General features: G+C 42.7%; 1 protein-coding gene across 4 annotated transcripts in view; it reads left to right on the plus strand.

Annotated features, from left to right (window-relative positions):
• GPATCH11 (G-patch domain containing 11) overlaps nucleotides 1–20024 on the plus strand; it is a 100394-nt gene that overhangs the window by 13052 nt on the left and 67318 nt on the right. For all 4 annotated transcript variants that reach the window (XM_073557597.1, XM_073557599.1, XM_073557596.1 and 1 more), the window contains exons 3-4: nucleotides 2721–2762; nucleotides 16905–17025. In XM_073557597.1, the coding sequence (XP_073413698.1) occupies nucleotides 2721–2762; nucleotides 16905–17025 (163 nt within the window). The remainder of the gene's footprint in view (nucleotides 1–2720; nucleotides 2763–16904; nucleotides 17026–20024) is intronic.

The following is a 20024-nucleotide window of genomic DNA, read 5'->3' on the forward strand; positions in this document are numbered from 1 at the left end:
GCTTAATGTATTTTTTTTTCTAATCGCACCATAGTATATGCATTATATAAAACAGGAGACTGGTCAGTGAAGGATCAGTGACATGTCATGAGCCCATACAGATACATGTTATCAGAGCACGAGAATCTCATTAACTGAAAACTACAAATAAAGATAACACAACAACCACAAGACAGATTTCATCACCCAAGATATCATTTTAATCAGTGTAACGGCGTCAACCTGACACTGTAAGTTACTGTGCACAATCCTGCTGACGGGTTCCCTTTAAAGAACCACTCTTCCGTCAAAGTTTTCATCCTCTTAATAAATAGCAGTCATCATATGGCACTGTGTACTGACAATTGCTCATTTTGCCTTTCTACCTAGTTCATTCTTGTGGTTTCTCTTCTCTATGTATACACCAGAAGACTGTTTTTAAGTAGAACTTAGAAGCATTCAGCTAGTCAGTTATTAATCGCGTGATGTGTATAAACTTAGACAATGAACAAAAAAACAATAAAAAGCATCCTTCTATGTTTGAGATTCAAGAGGATTTTTCAGACGTAAACTCCAAACTTTTTAAGGCTTATAAGAATAACTCTTTTAAATACTGGAGCAGGTCAATATGTTGTTTGTTATATGAGGTGACTTTTGTTCAATATGTTATTGTCACATTTCTGCTACATGTGATTGGTGTTAGAAGTGGCTTCGCTCTAAATGTAAAGGCTCTTTTATCTGCAAATTTCCTTAGTGTAAGTATTACATGTTTATAAAGCACATGTGATTGGGATGGTCAGGGGTCCGCTTACTTTTGGTCATGTTTATTACCACTTGTGCTTTGCAATTATGCTATGTCCTGTTATGCACAGTATTTGTACATTGTAATGAATTCCAGTAGCCGGGGATTCTGTGCTTTGAAAGTGGCTTATAAATGTCATTGATAGCTAGGTAGCTATCAATAAGTCAGAAGTGTTTGTTCTAGGTCCTTAAAGGCAAGGGCAGTTGTGTAATGTCACAATTCTCGTTGTACAATAGTTCATATAAAGTTTTTAGGAATGAAGGGAAAAAGCTGAACTTACTGTAACATTTTATTGCTCTATTATAGTTTGCCTTCACAGAGAAAACCGTCTGAACCACCAATCTGTCACACGTCTGGCACTGCTCCGTTTTGCCAAGTAGTAAACATCATACTTTTCCTATTTTGCCCTTTCTGTAGATTTTCTTTGGGGCTTTCTGGGCACTGAAAGCAGCAGTTACGGTTGTTAAGGTTAAGCTGAGCAAGTGTTATTTATGTTCTTGATGCTTTCTATTGATCACTGCGGCGGGTCCTCAGTGCATTATAGCTATTATTTATTGCTCAGGTGCTACAATATTTTTTACTTTATGTCCATTTATATAAAGACAGATAAAATGGTGCTTTGCCGTTCCAACAGACGACGTGCAATACATTCCACAAAGAGGCAAATAAAGATTGCTGTCTAATTAGTATGGGGAAGGCGCTGTGCTACTGTCCACCTAGCAAAATGTAAAATAAGAATGGAGCCAGCCAAGATATTTCACCGGTAACGCAGACCAATACTTGGATGAACAGCCTGTCCTGCATATTTCTCCATCTATAAATTTGGATCTCTAGAAAGCGTGGAAGGTGGATTTTCTCTAGTCCCAAGTGTGCTGTCTCGTGATACTTCATTGTTTATTCAGAGCCATATATTGGCAAGAAATCTAGGACAGTGCCATGGACAAGTCTGTGTATTCTAGTTAAAGAGGTTGTCTAGGATTAGACAATTGATGACCTATCCATGGGTGGTTGAACGATTAGTCCCATCACAAGTGAATGTGAGATAAGTGCAGCACTCGGCTGCGGCCGCCATCAATCTGCTATTCATCTCTTACATTTCTTACATCAGACTGCCGGAGGAGAATTTTTGCTGACCAGTGGGGGTTGCTGTGTGTCGGACCCCCACCAATCTCATAATTTACAAAAGATAGGTCATCAGTTGCCAATTCCTGGGCAAACTCTTTAATTCTGTAGCCTTAGGTAATGTATTGTCATTTAGAAAATCGATACCTGTTATTTTTTATTATTGGGTTTTGCTAGACTTAAAGATTTGTCACTTGTCGTAAACATGAACTTTTTTTTATTCCTTTTTTTTGTTTGTTTGTTTCTTGCTGCGCCTCTCCAATCCTGAAATATGGCCTCATCTTTCCTCTTTGCATTTTGTTTCTAAACCTAATATTGTTAGCCAAGTTCAGCTCTTCTCTCTGGGCGTCTTCAGGATCCTTGAAACCACTCTTACTGCGAGTCATTGCTGTGCTCTTACTTTTGTTGATAAAGTAAGATTTTAACCCAGTAAGTGACTGGAATCAGAACCTCTGCTGTCATTACTTTATGCTGTCCTTAGATCGGGCAGCTTGGTCTTCATAGAAAATTCTCTTTAATGGCCATTTTGTATTTGCTTACATTTGTTCATGATGACTGGCTTTTGTCCCATGCCTCAGTGACAGCAGTCACATTGTCTTTCCTTTCTTTGCAGTTGTCGTGATTTTTCCATCGGTCGGCTATTCTATGTGTCAGTTGATCCACACAAGTACTGTGAACATAATGTGGTCATTGTTCTGTATGGTTATTGGTTCAATGTGTATTTGTTCACTTTAACCTAGCATGGTATAAACTTTAAAAAAAAAACCTCTTTTTAAAGTTCCAATAACACTTTTATATTTATTCCATTTTTACGTAGGTGACGGTATTGTTGAACCAATTCCCCTGAATATTAAAACAGGTAAGTTTAATCTTTCCTATTCTTTTCCAGCTGCATTTGGTATGGTATTTTGTATCATGTATGCTTTATTCGTTTTCACTTTTTTTTTTAATGAATATATTTTTAGTTAATGGAATTTGCCAGGGCAACAATGTGATCTGTATGTCACCAGATATCAATATATAGACTGATTCTGTAAAGTCATGAGATGAGAAAGTTTAAAGAGAAACTGTCATCATGAGAATGGCGCTGTCATACTGATTTAATACATAATTTTAGTGCAAAAATCTGCAACCTGGTTTTCTTTAAATCATCATGATAAATTTCAGTTTCACCCGTTGCTTCGGGGTGGGATTTTGGGTAGGCTCAATGATCAGTCTATTGTATTCTGCGCATGCGCCACACCCAGCGCCATTTTCCTTAAGACCGTGGAGGTCGATATGCACCGGCGCAGTTTTCATGAAGACCGCCACCAGCGAGAGCGTTGCCCACAGCTGAGACGGCACCACGGTATTTAAATGAATACATGATGATGAATGCAACAGAGGTAGCGGAGGGGCCATGGCTGAGCCCTCTGAGCTGAAGACCCTAAAGTATGACTTGGCATTGTACAGATGAATACATTTGTTGTTCTTTTGTAACATACAAAAGGAACAGCACTAATTGTCATTAGTTTTCTGTCCAAGAGAAACTATTAAGGTAAAATTCCTCTTTCTTTTTCAGGGACAAGGCTAAATTTTCGTTTTGCGTGTTATTATTTTAAAATGAGAACATTTATTAAAATTTAAAGTTGGTATTACCTTATTTTTTTATATGAAAACTTTGCTTTTGGTGGTTTATTTTGTGATTTTTCCTAAGGCTTCAAATTGGGAACTATTATTAGAAACAAACAACATCAATAGTTGATATGATTTTATTGTGGACAATTTAACCATATTTTGAACATTATTTGAAGTAATAAAAATATAATGTAGAGCATACTTTGAAGGGGTATTTCACTGCAACTTTACATAATCTTTTCACACCACCTTGGATCAGCTTTGCCAAAATAGGTGGAGCTGGGGATGAGGCCAGATGGGGGCATGGGTCAAATTCATCAAATCTGACGGCCTTTTCTATGCCGAATGTGCTACTTCAGTACTTACACAATAACAGTTAAGGCTTTGTCCGTATTAGCGCAGCCCGAGCTTGCACTATGCCAATTGTGATGAATTGGCTCCTGTATGTTTCAGACTAAGGGATGGTTTTCACTATTTGAGATGTTCAGGTGATCATTTACAAGTGAGCACTTTTTACAGAAATTAAGGCACATGTATGTTTCTGTAAGTCTCAACCATCTTAATTGAGAAGAGCGGTCACCACTTCATTTAAAATGTGAAACAAGACATCTTTATTTTAGACTTATTGTATCCAGTTGAAAAACCTATTAGGCTATGTTCACATGTGTTTTTTGCTGCATTTTTTCGGCAGGCAAAACTTGCTTTTTTGGAAATAAAGAAGCAGCATACAAAAAGGAGGTTTTGCTGCTTTTTTGGTGCAGATTACCGTATATACTCGTGTATAAGCCGAGTTTTTCAGCACATTTTTTGTGCTGAAAATGCTCCCTCTGCTTATACACGAGTCATAGTCCAGAAAGCCGGAGGGGGAGCAGCGGCAGGAACCGGCGGCTGTGGCTAAAGCCTGTGCCGCTGCTAATTAATACGCACAGTGACAGCTGCAGCCACCGGCTTCCAGAAGACATCATACTCACCCCCTCTCCGTGCCGTTGCTGCATTTCCGTTGGTCCCGGCGCCGGCAGCTCTTCCTGTGCTGAGTGATCACGTGACACCATTCATTAAGGTAAGGAATATGCACGCGTCTCCACTCATAGGCGTGGAGCGCATATTCATTACCTTAATGAGCGGAGCCATGTGATCGCTCAGCAGGAAGAGCTGCTGGAAGCCAGCACCAGCGAGATTGTTTAAAGGGACACTGGAACCAATGAGGTGCTGCGAGGGGATGCTGGAGGAGGGTGAGTAGGATGTTTTTGTTTGTTTTTTTTTGTAATAGCAAGCATGCATACCAGGACGGGAGGAGGGGGAGACATGCATACAACGATGGGACGAGGGGAGCCATACATACAACGACAAGACCACAGGGGAGCCAAGCATACAACAACATGATCGGGGGAGCCAGGCATGCAACAACGGGACCGGGGGAGCCAGGCATGCAACAACGGGACCGGGGGAGCCAGGCATGCAACAACGGGACCGGGGGAGCCAGGCATGCAACAACGGGACCGGGGGAGCCAGGCATGCAACAACGGGACCGGGGGAGCCAGGCATGCAACAACGGGACCGGGGGAGCCAGGCATGCAACAACGGGACCGGGGGAGCCAGGCATGCAACGACGGGACCGGGGGAGCCAGGCATGCAACGACGGGACCGGGGGAGCCAGGCATGCAACGACGGGACCGGGGGAGCCAGGCATGCAACGACGGGACCGGGGGAGCCAGGCATGCAACGACGGGACGAGGGAAGCCCATGCATACAGCGATGGGACTGGGAGGGGGGAAGCCACGCATACCAGCACAGGACGGGGGGAGCCACGCATAGCAGGACAGCGATGGGAGGAGCCACGCATAGCAGGACAGCGACGGCGGAAGCCACGCATACCAGGACAGCGATGGGGGGGGGGGCACGCATAGCAGGACAGGGATGAGGGGACAATGCACACCTGGCTTATACTCGAGTCAATAAGCTTACCCAGTTTTCTGTGGAAAATTAGGTGCCTCGTCTTAAACTCGGGTCGGCTTATACTTGAGTATATACAGTATATCATTTGTTTACAGGTTTAATATAGTTAGTTTTAGTCACCAAAAGCAGCAGCATAAAAGCTTGATTTCATTTTTTTGCAGCTTTTCTGCAATATCATTGCCTTCTATGGTGAAAAAGCTCTATAAAATGCTGAAATAATTGACATGCTGCATTTTCCAAAACGCAGCTGTTGTTTTTTTTTTCTCTTGTTCCTGACTGAATTGGAAAACTTGTGTTCAAGGATTTTTTTAATTCTCATAGCTTTTGCTGGTACTGTTAAACGCAGCTTTTAATTTGCATAACATACCGCAGCAAAGAAACACTGCAAAAACGCAACTTGTGAACATAGCCTAAAAGGATCCTTACAGTTAGTTCATACTGCCTGAGCCAGAGGCCAGCTGTGTTATCACGTGCATGTTTATTTTACTCAAAAACTTTGCAGTGACAATGCGACTTAGATGACTACTCCTATAGGCCAGTCCTTTTGCAACTTCTTTCCGAATGGCTTTTAAATGGCATCTGCCACCACGTTTGACCTATCTAAGCTATTAATATGGGCATACAGGAGGTAAACTGCTAAAAACTGTCCTCCCTATGTGCCTCATATCAGATGCCTTGTTGTTGAGAAATCATCTTTTATCTCTTTATATAAAGGACCTCTTCCAGGCTCTGGGGAGAACGCTGCCTGTTCTCCTGTTCTCTTCCTCTGTGAAAAGGCTATTTACATACCAGTGTAAAACATACATGGATGCAATAACGCAGCCAGTCCCTAATTTATGCTACCTGGGTTCAGGCATTATGAATCTTCTGTCAAGTAAAAGGAACCTGTCCATTAATCCATGCTGCCCAAACCACGGGCAGCATGAATCAGTACCTGTCTGCTGATTGCTGCCAGAATACTTACTTTTGAAATGCTCCAGCGTTTGAGAGAAAATATATTTTGAAAATTAAACTCGAGGATCCTAGGCAAGGACTTGGGTAGTCAGGCTCCATCCCTGAATGGCTTGTGCCTGCACTGCTCCCGGTGTACTTAATGAGAGACCTCTCAATCACCTCCTGCAGCACTGGGAAAAGCCTGCAGAGGGTATGTAGGACTAGTCTCATCTTTGCCTATAGTCCCCAGCTGAATCTTCAAACTACAGCATATCTACTATATAATTGTCTAATTCTGTCTGTAATGGAAATCCCGCCTTGCTGATTGGTCGCGGCAGTTAGGCCGCGACCAATCAGTGACAGTTGCTTAGTCGTCGTGGCAACACGACTGCATTGCTTATTGTACAGGCACATTACAGCCGTTAAAGGCATCACTGCTGTGTCGCTCATTACACAGGCACAGTCCTGTACGTATTCTGGAGTGCAATACATTAGGTAACAGCAGAACAGTGACTGCAGCTCTGGGTGTAACTGGAGTACAATACATTAGGTAAGAGCAGAACAGTGAGTGCAGCTCTGGGTGTAACTCGAGTACAATACTTTTGGTAAGATCTGAACAGTGACTGCAGCTCTGGCTGTAACAGGAGTATAATACATTAGGTAAGAGCAGAACGGTGACTGCAGCTCTGGATGTAACTGGACTACAATACATTAGGTAACATAAGGACAGTGACAGCAGCTCTGGGTGTAACTGGAGTACAGTACATTAGGTAACAGCAGAACTATGACAGCAGCTCTGGGTGTAACTGGAGTACAGTACATTAGGTAACAGCAGAACAGTGACTGCAGCTCTGGGTGTAACAGGAGGACATTAGGTAAGAGCAGAATGGTGACTGCAGCTCTGGGTGTAACTTGTGTACAGTACATTAGGTAAGAGCAGAACAGTGCAGCTCTGGGTGTAACTTGCGTACAATACATTAGGTAATAGCAGAACAGTGACAGCAGCTCCAGGTGTAACATGAGTATAATACACTAGATGGTGGCCCGATTCTATTGCATCGGGTAGTTTAGAGTCTCTGTTAAAATAAAAAATAGTTATATACTCACCTTCCGACGGCCCCCGGACTCTGTCCCGCCTCTCACCACGGAGTCTGGGGGCTGTCGGAAGGTGAGTATATCACTATTTTTTATTTTAAAAGAGACTCTAGAATACCCGATGCGATAGAATCGGGCCACCATCTAGTCTACTATATATTCGTCTATGTCTGTCTGTAACAGAAATCCCGCGTCGCTGATTGGTCGAGCCCAGCCGGGCGCAACCAATCAGCGACAGGCGCAGTCCAGCCGCAAGTTGGCGCGGCATTCGAACGACGCACGCCACCGCTACCGCCGGGAGATCTGTGGCGCTAGCCTCTAATCTCCCGACGGTTGCTGCGGGTCATCTCCTGCCGCATAGAGGTCAGCGGAGATGCAGCCAGGAGATGACCGGCTCAGCGCTCAATGTGCGGATGGTACCCAGGGTCCAGAGGAGAGGAGACTCTCCTCCAGGCCATGGGTACCATAAACCTGTAAACAATAGAATTAAAATAAAAAATAGTGATATATTCACCTTCCAATGGCCCCCGGACTCTTTCCCTCCTTTCACCACGCGCCTGGCATCTTCCGGTCTCAGTAATGCTTTGCGCGAAAGACCGCTGATGACGTCGCGCTCTCACGAGAGTGACGTCATCTCCGATCCTTCTCGCTAAGCATTACTGGGACCGGAAGATGCCGGGAGCGTGGAGAGGAGATTGGGGGCTGTCGGAAAGTGAGTATATCTCTGTTTGTAACGAAATCCCGCGTGCAGAGCACTGTGTCCTCCCGATGCGATAGCATCGGGCCTCCATCTAGTTTTATATAATTCTGAAGAAAAAGTTACCTATTAGGTGACCTGGCAAGCTACCACATTACACATTACTATGTTTGCCCTGAAATGCTTTGTGATACGCACAGGAAGAAGTTTTTAATCAAAGATACCACTCTAGGTTCACCTTTCCTTTAACTACATTTTCTAGGAACCACCAAAGTTTTTTAGGGTAAAACATAGTTCTTGTAGATAGTGCCGTGAAAAGGAGTCAGAGTTGGTGTCCATTTTGGTGTAGTCGGCATGAAATGGACAGACTCCAACAATACACTACATACAAAAAGTTAGATATTTGGCTTTTGGGCGAAATTTATGGAAAACGTTCATGCTACAGTGATATTTTATCATGAAAATAGGGCATTTAAGTAGAAGCATGCAATAGTGATTTCCTCATCTCAAACAATTTAAAAAAAAAGCCAACAATAGTGGTGGGTATACCCCAACAAAGTTGTCCATGTCTCAATAACTTGTCATGTTGCCTTGAGCATCAATTACAGCTTGATAACGATGTTTCCTGCTGGTCACAAGTGGAGTTATTGTCTGCTGAGACATGACATCCCATTCTTCTTGAAGGGTTGCCCTCAGGTCATTGAGGTTCTGATGTACAGAGTTATGAGTCTCTACTCAGCAACTCAGCTGATCTCATAGGTTTTCTATGAGATTCAGGTCTGGAGAAAGTGCAGGCCACTCCATTTGAGGTACCCCAGTCTCCAGCAGCCGTTCCCTAATGATGCAACCTCGATGAACTGTAGTGTTATCGTCCATGAAGATGAAATTAGGCCTGTGTTGCTAGTGCACAGGCACAATGACTGGATTAATGGTGTTATTCAAGTAGTAGGGGCTTGTCACTGTACCACTCACAAACTGTAGGGCAGTTCTGTATTGAATAGACACCTGTCAACACTGAGGGTGTGTGCACACGCTGCGGATTCTGCTGCGGATCCGCAGCGGTTTTGGCCCTGCGGAACCGCAGCAGTTTATGCTGCGGTGTACAGTAGCATTATAACCTATGGAAAACGAAAACCGCAGTGCAGACGGTGCGGATTCTTCCACGCGGTCTTGCTGTGGTTTTCAATCCGCAGAAAGAAATGACATGTCAGTTCTTTCTGCGGATTCCACTGCGGTTTGCCATTTGCTCAATTGTAGAGGTGATAAACCGCAGGGCAAAACCGCAGGGTAATCCGCAGATTTACCTGCGGATTTTACTAAATCCGCGCGGACAAATCCGCAGAGCATTCCGCAGCGTGTGCACACACCTTAACACCATCACCACCAAAGGCTTGTCTGGTGACAACAGTGACTGATGCATAGCCATCTCCTTGATGTCTCCAACATCATTGGCGGCTGTGAAAGAAATATATAATCAGTAGGGGAAAAGTAGAACAGCAGTAGAGTTACATTTAGTTGACAAAAGGGGGACACCAGTTATACCAGTATTGCAAGCACAAAGGGGCTTTCAGTGGAGGTGTCAAACATGCACCTCAGCTCCTGGACCTGGAGCTTCGAAAGGATACAAATGGTCTGTAACTAGGAAGAATATTTCCTATTGACTGTATAAAGAGGAATGGGGGAGACACAGGAAATTTTAAATGCCAGACCCTTAGCTCACTGTCCAATCACAAACAGCAATTTTAAATTGTCCTATCCAGGTGATCCTGGAAGTATGAGCCTTTGGTCAGGACTATAAAAATCTGAGTGGCATAAAAGAAAGTTGTTCACATGTGGGGGCTGCTAATGCTGCTTGTGATCCATAATTCATTTTCTCCTTGCCCCAAGGAAACAGAAGGGCAATAGGTATTTGTGTTATTTCTTAGTTTTTTTATTTTATAACTGTTTTGCATATTTGCCGTTTTTTTTCTTTTCCCTTTTATATCTTTTATTGTAAGCACTGTATATTAACCCCTTTCTGACATCAGACATAATGATCCGTCCACGTGCCCTAGGCCTATTTGACCAGAGACGGACCATTGAGTCATCGCGATCGCACATGGGGGGGTGTGCGGGGGATCGCCGCCGGGTGTCGGCTAATTCTGGCAGCTGACACCAAGTGCCAGGAGCGGTCACAGACCACTCCCAGCACTTTAACCCCCAAAATGCTGCGATCGAACGCGATTGCAGCATTCCAGAAGCCAGCAGAGGGCTGACAGCCCCTCTGCCTTTGGATTGGAGACCCCGCAGGGTGACGCAGGGTCCCGACCATTGCCATGGTGAAGCATTGTTGTCATGACGACATCCGGGTCACCAGAGCTAGGAAACTTGCTGAACTTGCGCAGTACACGATCAGCAAGTCTCTCTCGTCAGTGCAGAGTTGACACTTTCTATGTTATGCAGATGCAGCTTCATCTTCATTCTGCAAAAGCGATCAGCCTGCAAAAAATAATATTCCCATATTGCGGCAAAGTAAAAAGTTAAAGTAAAAAAATTTTTTTTTTAAATAATTGAAAAAATATTTTAAAAAAATCAAAATACATTCTATCTATAAATAAATATTTGAATGAAAAAAAAAATGAAAAAACTAAACAATAAAAGTACACATATTTGGTATTGCCACGTCCGCAACAACCTGACCTATAAAACTCTCCCATTAGTTAACCCCTTTAGTGAACACCATAAAAAAGACAAAAACCAATGATTTATCATAATACCGCCGAAAAATAAGTGGAATAACACACGATCAAAAATATAGTACCTCTGAAAACCTCATCTTGTCCCGCAAAAAACAAGCTGCCATATAGCTCCATCAAGCGGAAAAATAAAGTTATAGAATAAAGCGATGCAAAAATAATTACCGTATATACTCGTGTATAAGCCAAGATTTTCAGCCCATTTTTTTTGGCTGGAAGTCCACCTCTCGGCTTACACACAAGTCATATACTTGGGGGTCGGCGGGGGAGGTGGAGGAGCGGGGGTGTCAGAGATCATACTTGCCTCCCCTGGTGTGGTCTCTGCATCCCCCCTGCTTCTCCACGGTCTCCCTTCCTGCCTTCAGCGGTCACATGGTACCGCTCATTAAACTCATGAATATGCGGATATTCATGAGTGTAATGAGCGGTACCACGTGACCGCTGAAGGCAGGAAGGGAGACCGTGGAGAAGCGGTGCTGCCGCTGCAGAGACCGCGCCAGGGGAGGTAAGTATAGCGATATTCACCTGTCTGGGGCGTCCATTGCTGCTCACCGATGTCTGCTGCATCCTCTGTCTGTGACGTTTAGGCAGCAGGGGGCGCGGTGACGTGGTTAGTGCGCGCTGTGCCCTCTGCTGCCTGAACGTCACTGACAGACGACATGGCAAACAGCGGAGAGCAGCGATGGTCCCCAGACAGGTGAGGTCCTGAGCAGGAGAGGTGACTATGGCATTTTTTTTTTTGCAGCAGCATATGGGGGCATAATATATGGAGCATTTTATGGGGGCAGCATATGGGGGCATATCCTATGGGGCAGCATATGGGGGCATATCCTATGGGGCAGCATATGGGGGCATATCCTATGGGGCAGCATATGGGGGCATATCCTATGGAGCAGCATATGGGGGCATATCCTATGGAGCAGCATATGGGGGCATATTCTATGGAGCAGCATATGGGGGCATATCCTATGGGGCAGCATATGGGGGCATGTTCTATGGAGCAGCATATGGGGGCATGTTCTGTGGAGCAGCATATGGGGGCATAGTCTATGGGGCAGCATATGGGGGCATAGTCTATGGGGCAGCATATGGGGGCATAGTCTATGGGGCAGCATATGGGGGCATATTCTATAGGGCAGCATATGGGGGCATATTCTGTGGGGCAGCATATGGGCGCATAGTCTATGGAGCATCTTATGGGGGCATAATTTATGGACCATTTTATGGGGGCATAATCTATGGAGCATTTTATGGGGGAATAATCTATGGAGCATCTTATGGGGCAGCATATGGGGCACAATCTATGGAGCATCTTATGGGGCCATAACCTTTACGGAACAGCATATGGGGCATAATCTATGGAGCATCTTATGGAGCCATAACCTTTATGGAGCGTTATATGGGGCATATTATTCTATGGAACATCTTGTGGGGGCATTATTAACCTTTGTGCAGCATTATATGGGGTGTATTTTGTATGGAGCATCTTATGGGGCCCATCATGAACTGTATGGAGCATTATATGGGGCTCCTGATTCAATATGGATATTGAAAAACATTTAACCTACTGATGTCTCAATTAATTTAACTTTTATTGGTATCTATTTTTATCTTTGAAATTTACCAGTAGCTGCTGCATTTTCCACCCTAGGCTTATACGCGAGTCAATAAGTTTTCCCAGTTTTTTGTGGCAAAATTAGGGGGGTCGGCTTATTCAAGGGTCGGCTTATACACGAGTATATACGGTATTTTTTCTATAAAATAGTTTTTATTGTATAAAAGGGCCAGAGCATAAAAAAATTATATAAATGAGGTATCTCTGTAATCATACTGACCCAAAGAATAAAACTGCCTCATGAATTTTACCACTCACGGAATGGCATAAACCCCCCCAAAAGAAATTACTGAATAGCTGGATTTTGTTCATTCTGCCTCCCAAAAATCAGAAAAGAAAGCGATCAAAAAATGTCATGTGCCCAAAAATGGTACCAATAAAAATGTCAACTTGTCCCGGAAAAAACAAGCCATAACATAACTCTGTGGGCCAAAATATGGAAAAATTATAGCTCTCAAAATGTAGTGATGCAAAAACTCTTTTGTGCAATAAAAACATTTTTAAGTTTGTGACAGCATCCAAACCTAAATACCCGCTATAAGGCCTCTTTCACACGTCCTGATTTTTCCGGTACTGGAGATGTCAGTGTCCATGTGTGTAGTACTTGCGGCACACGTGTGGTATCTGTGTATCGCATCAGTACGACACGGACGGGTGCCAAGGAAGAAGCGTTACAGTAAGCGCCGTTCCCGACGCCGGTTGCTGAACACGGCTCTCATCATTCTCCCTTGCTCTGTCGGCAAACGGCATCAGCAGGGGAGAATGATGAGTTTTGCTTAAGTGATAAGAAACAGCAGGTGGCGGCTGATGGGACTATTACTCCCATCAGCCTACGCCTGCTGCGGCTAATAACAGTGACAGCAGGAGCGCCTGATGGGGGTATTCATCAGCCGCTGCCTGCACTATAAACAAATAAATGAAATAAAAAGCAGCGTGAGTTCTCCTGAATATTCTGTAACCCAACAGGCATTTTACCACTATCATAAAGTACTATATGTCACGAGTTAACATTCTCAGAATCACCGGGATCCATGGAAGCGTTCCAGAGTTATTACCTCATAAAGGGACAGTGGACAGAATTGTAAAAATTTGCCTGGTCATAAACGTGCAAACCACCTTCAGGAGTAAAGGGGTTAAAGATTAAAATCTTTAATAAATTTGATCCTTGTATGCCTAAAGAATCCATAGCCTTTTAGAGAGTGTGTGACCTTTTTGATTGTCAGGCAGTAACTAGTGATGGGCGAGTAGCATCGTTGCTCGGGTGATCTCCGAGCATTTTGGCGTGCTCGGAGATTGTTTTCCTTGTCTCAGCTGCATGATTTGCAACTTGTAGACAGGCTGAATACATGTGGGAATTCCCTAACAGGCATTCCACACATGTATTCAAGCTGTCTAGCAGTCACAGATCATGCAGCTGAGGCAATGAAAGCTAAATCTCCGAGCACGCCAAAATACTCGGAGACCACCCGAGCATGCTCGGTAAGACCCGAGCAACGAGTATACTCGCTCATCACTAGCCGTAACGTTTCGGAGACGCCTCACCCCGTGTGTTTCAGTGGTGGCAGCGTGTTATATACAGTGCCTTGTGAAAGTATTTGGCCCCCCTGGAACTTTTCAACCTTTTCCCACATATCATGCTTCAAACATAAAGATACCAAATGTAAATTTTTGGTGAGGAATCAACAACAAGTGGAACACATTTGTGAAGTTGAACGAAATTTATTGTGTATTTTAAATTTTTGTGGAAAGTCAAAAACTGAAACGTGGGGCGTGCAATATTATTCGGCCCCTTTAACTTAATACTTTGTTGCTTTATGTTTGGGATCATTGTCCTGTTGGAAGACAAATCTCCATCCCAGTCTCGGGTCTTTTACAGACTCCAGCAGGTTTTCTTCAAGAATAGTCCTGTATTTGGCTCCATCCATCTTCCCATCAATTTTAACCATCTTCCCATCAATTTTAACCATCTTCCCTGTCCCTGCTGAAAAAAGCAACCCCAAACCATTATGCTGCCGCCACCACCAAGTTTGACAGTGGGGATGGTGTGTTCAGGGTGATGAGCTGTGTTGCCTTTACGCCAAACATATCGTTTGGCATTGTTGCCAAAAAGTTTGTTTTTGGTTTCATCTGACCAGAGCTCCTTCTTCCACATGTTTGGTGTGTCTCCCAGGTGGCTTGTTGCAAACTTTAAACGACACTTTTTTATGGATTTCTTTGAGAAATGGCTTTCTTCTTGCCACTCTTCCATAAAGGCCAGATTTGTGCAGTGTACGGCTGATTGTTGTCCTATGGACAGACTGTCCCACCTCAGTTGTAGATCTCTGCAGTTCATCCAGAGTGATCATGGGCCTCTTGGCTGCATCTCTGATCAGTCTTCTCCTTGTTTGAGATGAAAGTTTAGAGGGACGGCCAGGTCTTGGTAGATTTGCAGTGGTATGATACTCCTTTCATTTGAATATGATCGCTTGCAAAGTGCTCTTTGGGATGTTAAGTTTTTAAAATCATTTTGTATCCAAATCCAGCTTTATACTTCTCCACAACAGTATCACGGACTTGCCTGTTGTGTTCCTTGGTCTTCATGATGCTCTCTGTGCTTCAAACAGAACCCTGAGACTATCACAGAGCAGGTGCATTTATACGGAGACTTGATTACACACAGGTGGATTATATTTATCATCATCATTAGTCATTTAGGACAACATTGGATCATTCAGAGATCCACAATCAACTTCTGGAGTGAGTTTGCTGCACTGAAAGTAAAGGGGCCGAATAATATTGCACGCCCCACTTTTCAGTTTTTGACTTTCCACAAAAATTTAAAATAAACAAAAAATTTTGTTCAACTTCACAATTGTGTTCTACTTGTTGATTCTTTACCAAAAATTTACATTTGGTATCTTTATGTTTGAAGCATGATATGTGGGAAAAGGTTGAAAAGTTCCAGAAGGCCGAATACTTTTGCAAGGCACTGTAACCGGGGTGTGTGGACTGTCGGCATGTGATTTATATTCACTTTATAGCATAGAACAGAGATTGAGTGTTGGATTGAGTGAGGGGAGATAAATTAATCCTTGCAGGCTCACCACACTTCACGTGCTGAGAAGTTTGAACGTTCAGCAGCCATTATTTTTGCGCAGCGTGAATTGGCTTTCATCAGTTAACAGCACTGAGGCACACTGGTCCATCGTCCAGCATAAATCCTCCCAGGCCCATGCAAGAGGATGATGCTTGCGCCTGGTGGTGTGGTCAGGTACTCTTGCAGGTCGTCTGTCACGCAGACCACACTGATGTAAATGGTTTCAAATGGTCTCAACTGACACTTGGATGCCTCTCGCTTCCCTTAAATGTGCCTGGAGTTGTGTGACATTCATCATCCGGTTCTGGAAGGGCATTGTTCACAAAGAAGTGGTCATCCGTGTGTGAAGTGGCCAAAGGAGGGTCTACTTCTCTGCCTTTCTGTGACTCTTCCAGTCTCTCTGTATCTCTGTTGCAACCTGCTGATGACAGTCTGTGGCACTCTAAGCTCAGTGGCCACTTCCATATGAGAAAATCCTGCCCTAAGCCTCTCAATGGTGAGGTACTGGTGATCAGTTGTTACGTGTCATCTTGGTCTCATGATGGACTGTTTGACTACCAATTCTAATTGAATATGAATTTTTTGGACGATTCATGGATCAAACACCTGTTTTGAATTTTGCCATCGAGCTCCTTGGAGAACAGCAAGCTATGCAAGAAATACTGAAATATTGAACAGTTGGTCTTGTGCATTCAAAAGTTTAAAGAAGGTTACATTAGGTTCACCTGGAAAGGTTAGAATAGATTTTAGGTGTTCCTGAAATTTTGCCCAAAAGCCAAATATCCGTAACTTTTTTTTTGAGTAGTGTCTATAATAAGTTGGGTACATTAGTACAGTGCAGGATGTGCTGTAAATGTTTTCATAAGAATATGAGACTGTTATGAAATGTCCTATTCCTGATCTAAGGATCTGGGCTTTTAGTTGAGATGAATCTGTGCCGCACTTTATGTACATGCTCAGTAGTGGAATGGGAGTCGGATTCAGGGAAACTGGACAGCCGGAGGTTTGACTTACTGACTCCACTGCCCTGCTTGTAAAGGGGTAGCCTCTCGGTATTTTATGCATCCCATTTTAGCTGAACCTGAATCTCTTGACAGGCTTCTGTTTTTTTTTTTTTGTTTTTTTTCCTTTTACCATTTTTTTCCCCTCTTTTCTTTCCACTTCCTTTGTTAGCAGAACATTTAAGGAGGATTTCCCACATGTGAATACGATACTTTGTACATGAAAATGTAGTAACTGTTTTCATAAAATTGTTGCTGCTTTCTCTTTATGTAAAGGACGCAGTGGTATTGGCCATGAGGAGATGAAGAAGCGGAAAGCCGAAGAAAATCTTGAAAAGTTAAGACGAAAAATTCAGATGACCCAACAAGCTCAAGAGCGAGCAGCTGATGACTATAGGTAGCTGTCCATGAATTTCCACATGCATTTCTTATATGAAAATGTGTAGTGTATGTTATTCCTTCTGTTTGTGAGTGAAATCACTTATAGGCTGTTCTTGCCACCAGAAGGCATTTTACTAATGGAAGGTATACAGGTCTTTAGCAGGTAAAGGTAGGTGGATGAAGAGTGATGCTATATGTGTAAAGACTGTTTTGTTTTCCATTGAAGAGGTCTTTTTTTTTTTTTGTCTTATCCAAAAAAAATCTAGTTCCGGAAAATATGGTCAAGCCTAAAAAGTGACAGGGACGAAAAAATAAAAAAATAGCGGAAAAAATGGGGTCAAAGCTATAATGTATTTATTTGGTGCAAATGTAAAAAATTCTAAAAAATACAAACTTCTTCTTTAAAAAAAAAAAAAAAAAAGCAAAAGTATTGCTAAATAGAGGACATCATGTGTGACACTGTTGTAAGTATTGTAATTCCACCCATGAGCATAAAGGGTTTTCTTTATGAAATCTTCATGAAGGCGTCTGACTAACTGGCTAATCTGTGCTGCTTTTTATTATTTTGCGGCAGTGGATTTGAAGTGGTTTACACCCCAATTTCGCCTGATAGCAATGCAAGTGGACACACGTTAAAGGGGACTAATCCTCATTAGGACTCTCAGCAGTTCAAACTGCTTTGGATTTCTGCCACTACCTCTGCGATGTAAAAAAAAAACAAAAAAACCCTGATGTGAATATACTTAGTTAAGGCATTTCATATGCTTATAATAAAATGAAGTTAGTTCTAGTAAGCTGTCCCTATTTTAATACATTTTCCACATTATTGCGCTTCATTGTGTCAGACGGTTAAATCTTTGCCATTTTATTGCTGGTATAAAATGCTGCAATAAATCATAATGAATTGGTTGAGTTGTGGGAGAAAATAGTAAAAAGTCATAAACTATGGTGTTATGGTGCACACTACATTTGTGCCCCAAAATTTGCTTCTTTTTATACTAAAAAGTTGGTGACATTGATTAATATACTTTTCCATAGCTGTAATATCCTGTCCTTACATAGGGCGAATAGAATAAATGGCCAATAGATTCACTTAATCTGATAACAGCACCAGCTGAAAGTTCCTGCTCCAGCAATCTAACAGGTATCAATTCTTTTCTCTTCTTGTCAGCCAGGGACCCTCTGGAGAAGGCAGAATCGGTAATGTACTGCTTCTGTCTTCTCCCTTGGGAGTCTACGTAGTTGCATAGTCATATAGGTTGGAAAAAAGAGATCATCAAATTCAACCTTTCTCCACAAGTTATACATTTTTTTTATTGCTAGATTATTTATAACTCGCAATGCCATTTATTGTGAGAGAAGCATCTAAGTCCATTTTTAAATGCTGTTATAGTAAGTGCCATTACTAAATCTTGCAGTAGGCCATTTCCCAATTTAGCTGTTGGCATCACCTTTAGACTAAGTTCACACGTTCAGTATTTGGTCAGAATTTCACATCAGTATCTGTAAGACAAAACCAGGAGTGGGTGATAAATCCAGAAGTGGTGACGGGTTTCTACTATACTTTTCCTCCGATTGTTCCATTCCTGATTTCAGCTTACAAATACTGACCAAATACTGAACCTGTGAATATGGTGTTACTTCACACATAATGATTGCCCCCTGGTCCTTTGTAAGGTCTCTGGAAGGCATAAGTCAGTCAGTCTTTTGTATTGACCACACATATTTATACATATAAATGAGATCTCCTCTGAGGCGTCTTTTTTTCTAAACCAAACAAGCCCAACTTTTCCAACCTCTCATCATAGGAAAATCCTTCTATCCCATATAATAATCTACTGAGCCTATCATACCAGATCAGCTCTGCTAGTGTCTTCCGTCAGTATAATGAGCTGTTTTCTCCTGCATTTGGATATTCCATGGATGCCTATAGTTACATTGGAAAAAAAAACTTATGTTCCCCAAAGACATCTCTTGATCTCTTGGGGGGAAAATTATGTAGAACATCTAAATTTAAAACATTTGCTAAGAAATAGAAATAAAAAAAAAAAAGTCCCCTCTGCAGAATATTTTTTTTTTCATATAAAATCACTTAAAAACAAAACTACATGCATTTAACCCCTTATCTTCCATTGAAGGCCATAGCCCGTCATGGCAGGATGTCAGTTGACTTTGAACTACCACTGCGTGTAAGCATGCATTGGTAGTTCAGTGCCGACAGCTGTCATAGACAGCTGACAGGCACGGCAAGGGGTGCAGGGACCCTTCCCCTCGGTCCCTGCCCCCAGAACGCTGCAATCGATCAGTCAGTCTGACTAACCGACAAGACTGGCTCCAGGTTTTTGTGGGCCCTGGGCGATAGTGTCTCAGTGAGCCCCATTAACACGTACCACAATTCATGATGCACAGATACGGCAAAGAAATATAGGTATAGTACAATGCCAAAGATTTCACTTACTTCTTACATTACATGAGTGATCTCTATTGTAAATTCTACAATAGCTCAGAAACCAGCAAATCCTCGCAGAGCACAGTTCGTGCCCTAGTGGGGATTCAAAAGTTTTCATTTAAGACCGGACAGTATAGAACTCAATACAGTATTCTGGGCATCACATAGTCTTCCATACAGTTTATTGGGCCCCATATAATGCTCCATACGGAATAATGAGCCCCAAATGTTGCTTCATACAGAATAATGGGTCTCATATAATGATCCCCATATATTGCTTCATACAGTATAATGAGCCCTATATATTGCTTCATACAGAAAAAGGGTCCTCATATAATCTTCCTTACATAATAATGGGCATCATGTAATGCTCTATACAGAATAATGGGCCCCATACAATACTCCATACAGAACTCCATACAGGAAATGGGCCTCATATAATGCTCCATACAGAGTAATGGAAACCATATAATGCTCCAAACAGAATAATGGGTCCCAAATAATGCTCCATACAGAATAATGGGCCCCATATAATGCCCCATAGAGAATAATGGGATCATCTCCCC

This window comes from Dendrobates tinctorius, unplaced genomic scaffold, assembly GCF_039654945.1.
Source record: "Dendrobates tinctorius isolate UK_male_01 unplaced genomic scaffold, ASM3965494v1 ptg000250l, whole genome shotgun sequence".
Lineage (NCBI taxonomy): Eukaryota > Metazoa > Chordata > Amphibia > Anura > Dendrobatidae > Dendrobates > Dendrobates tinctorius.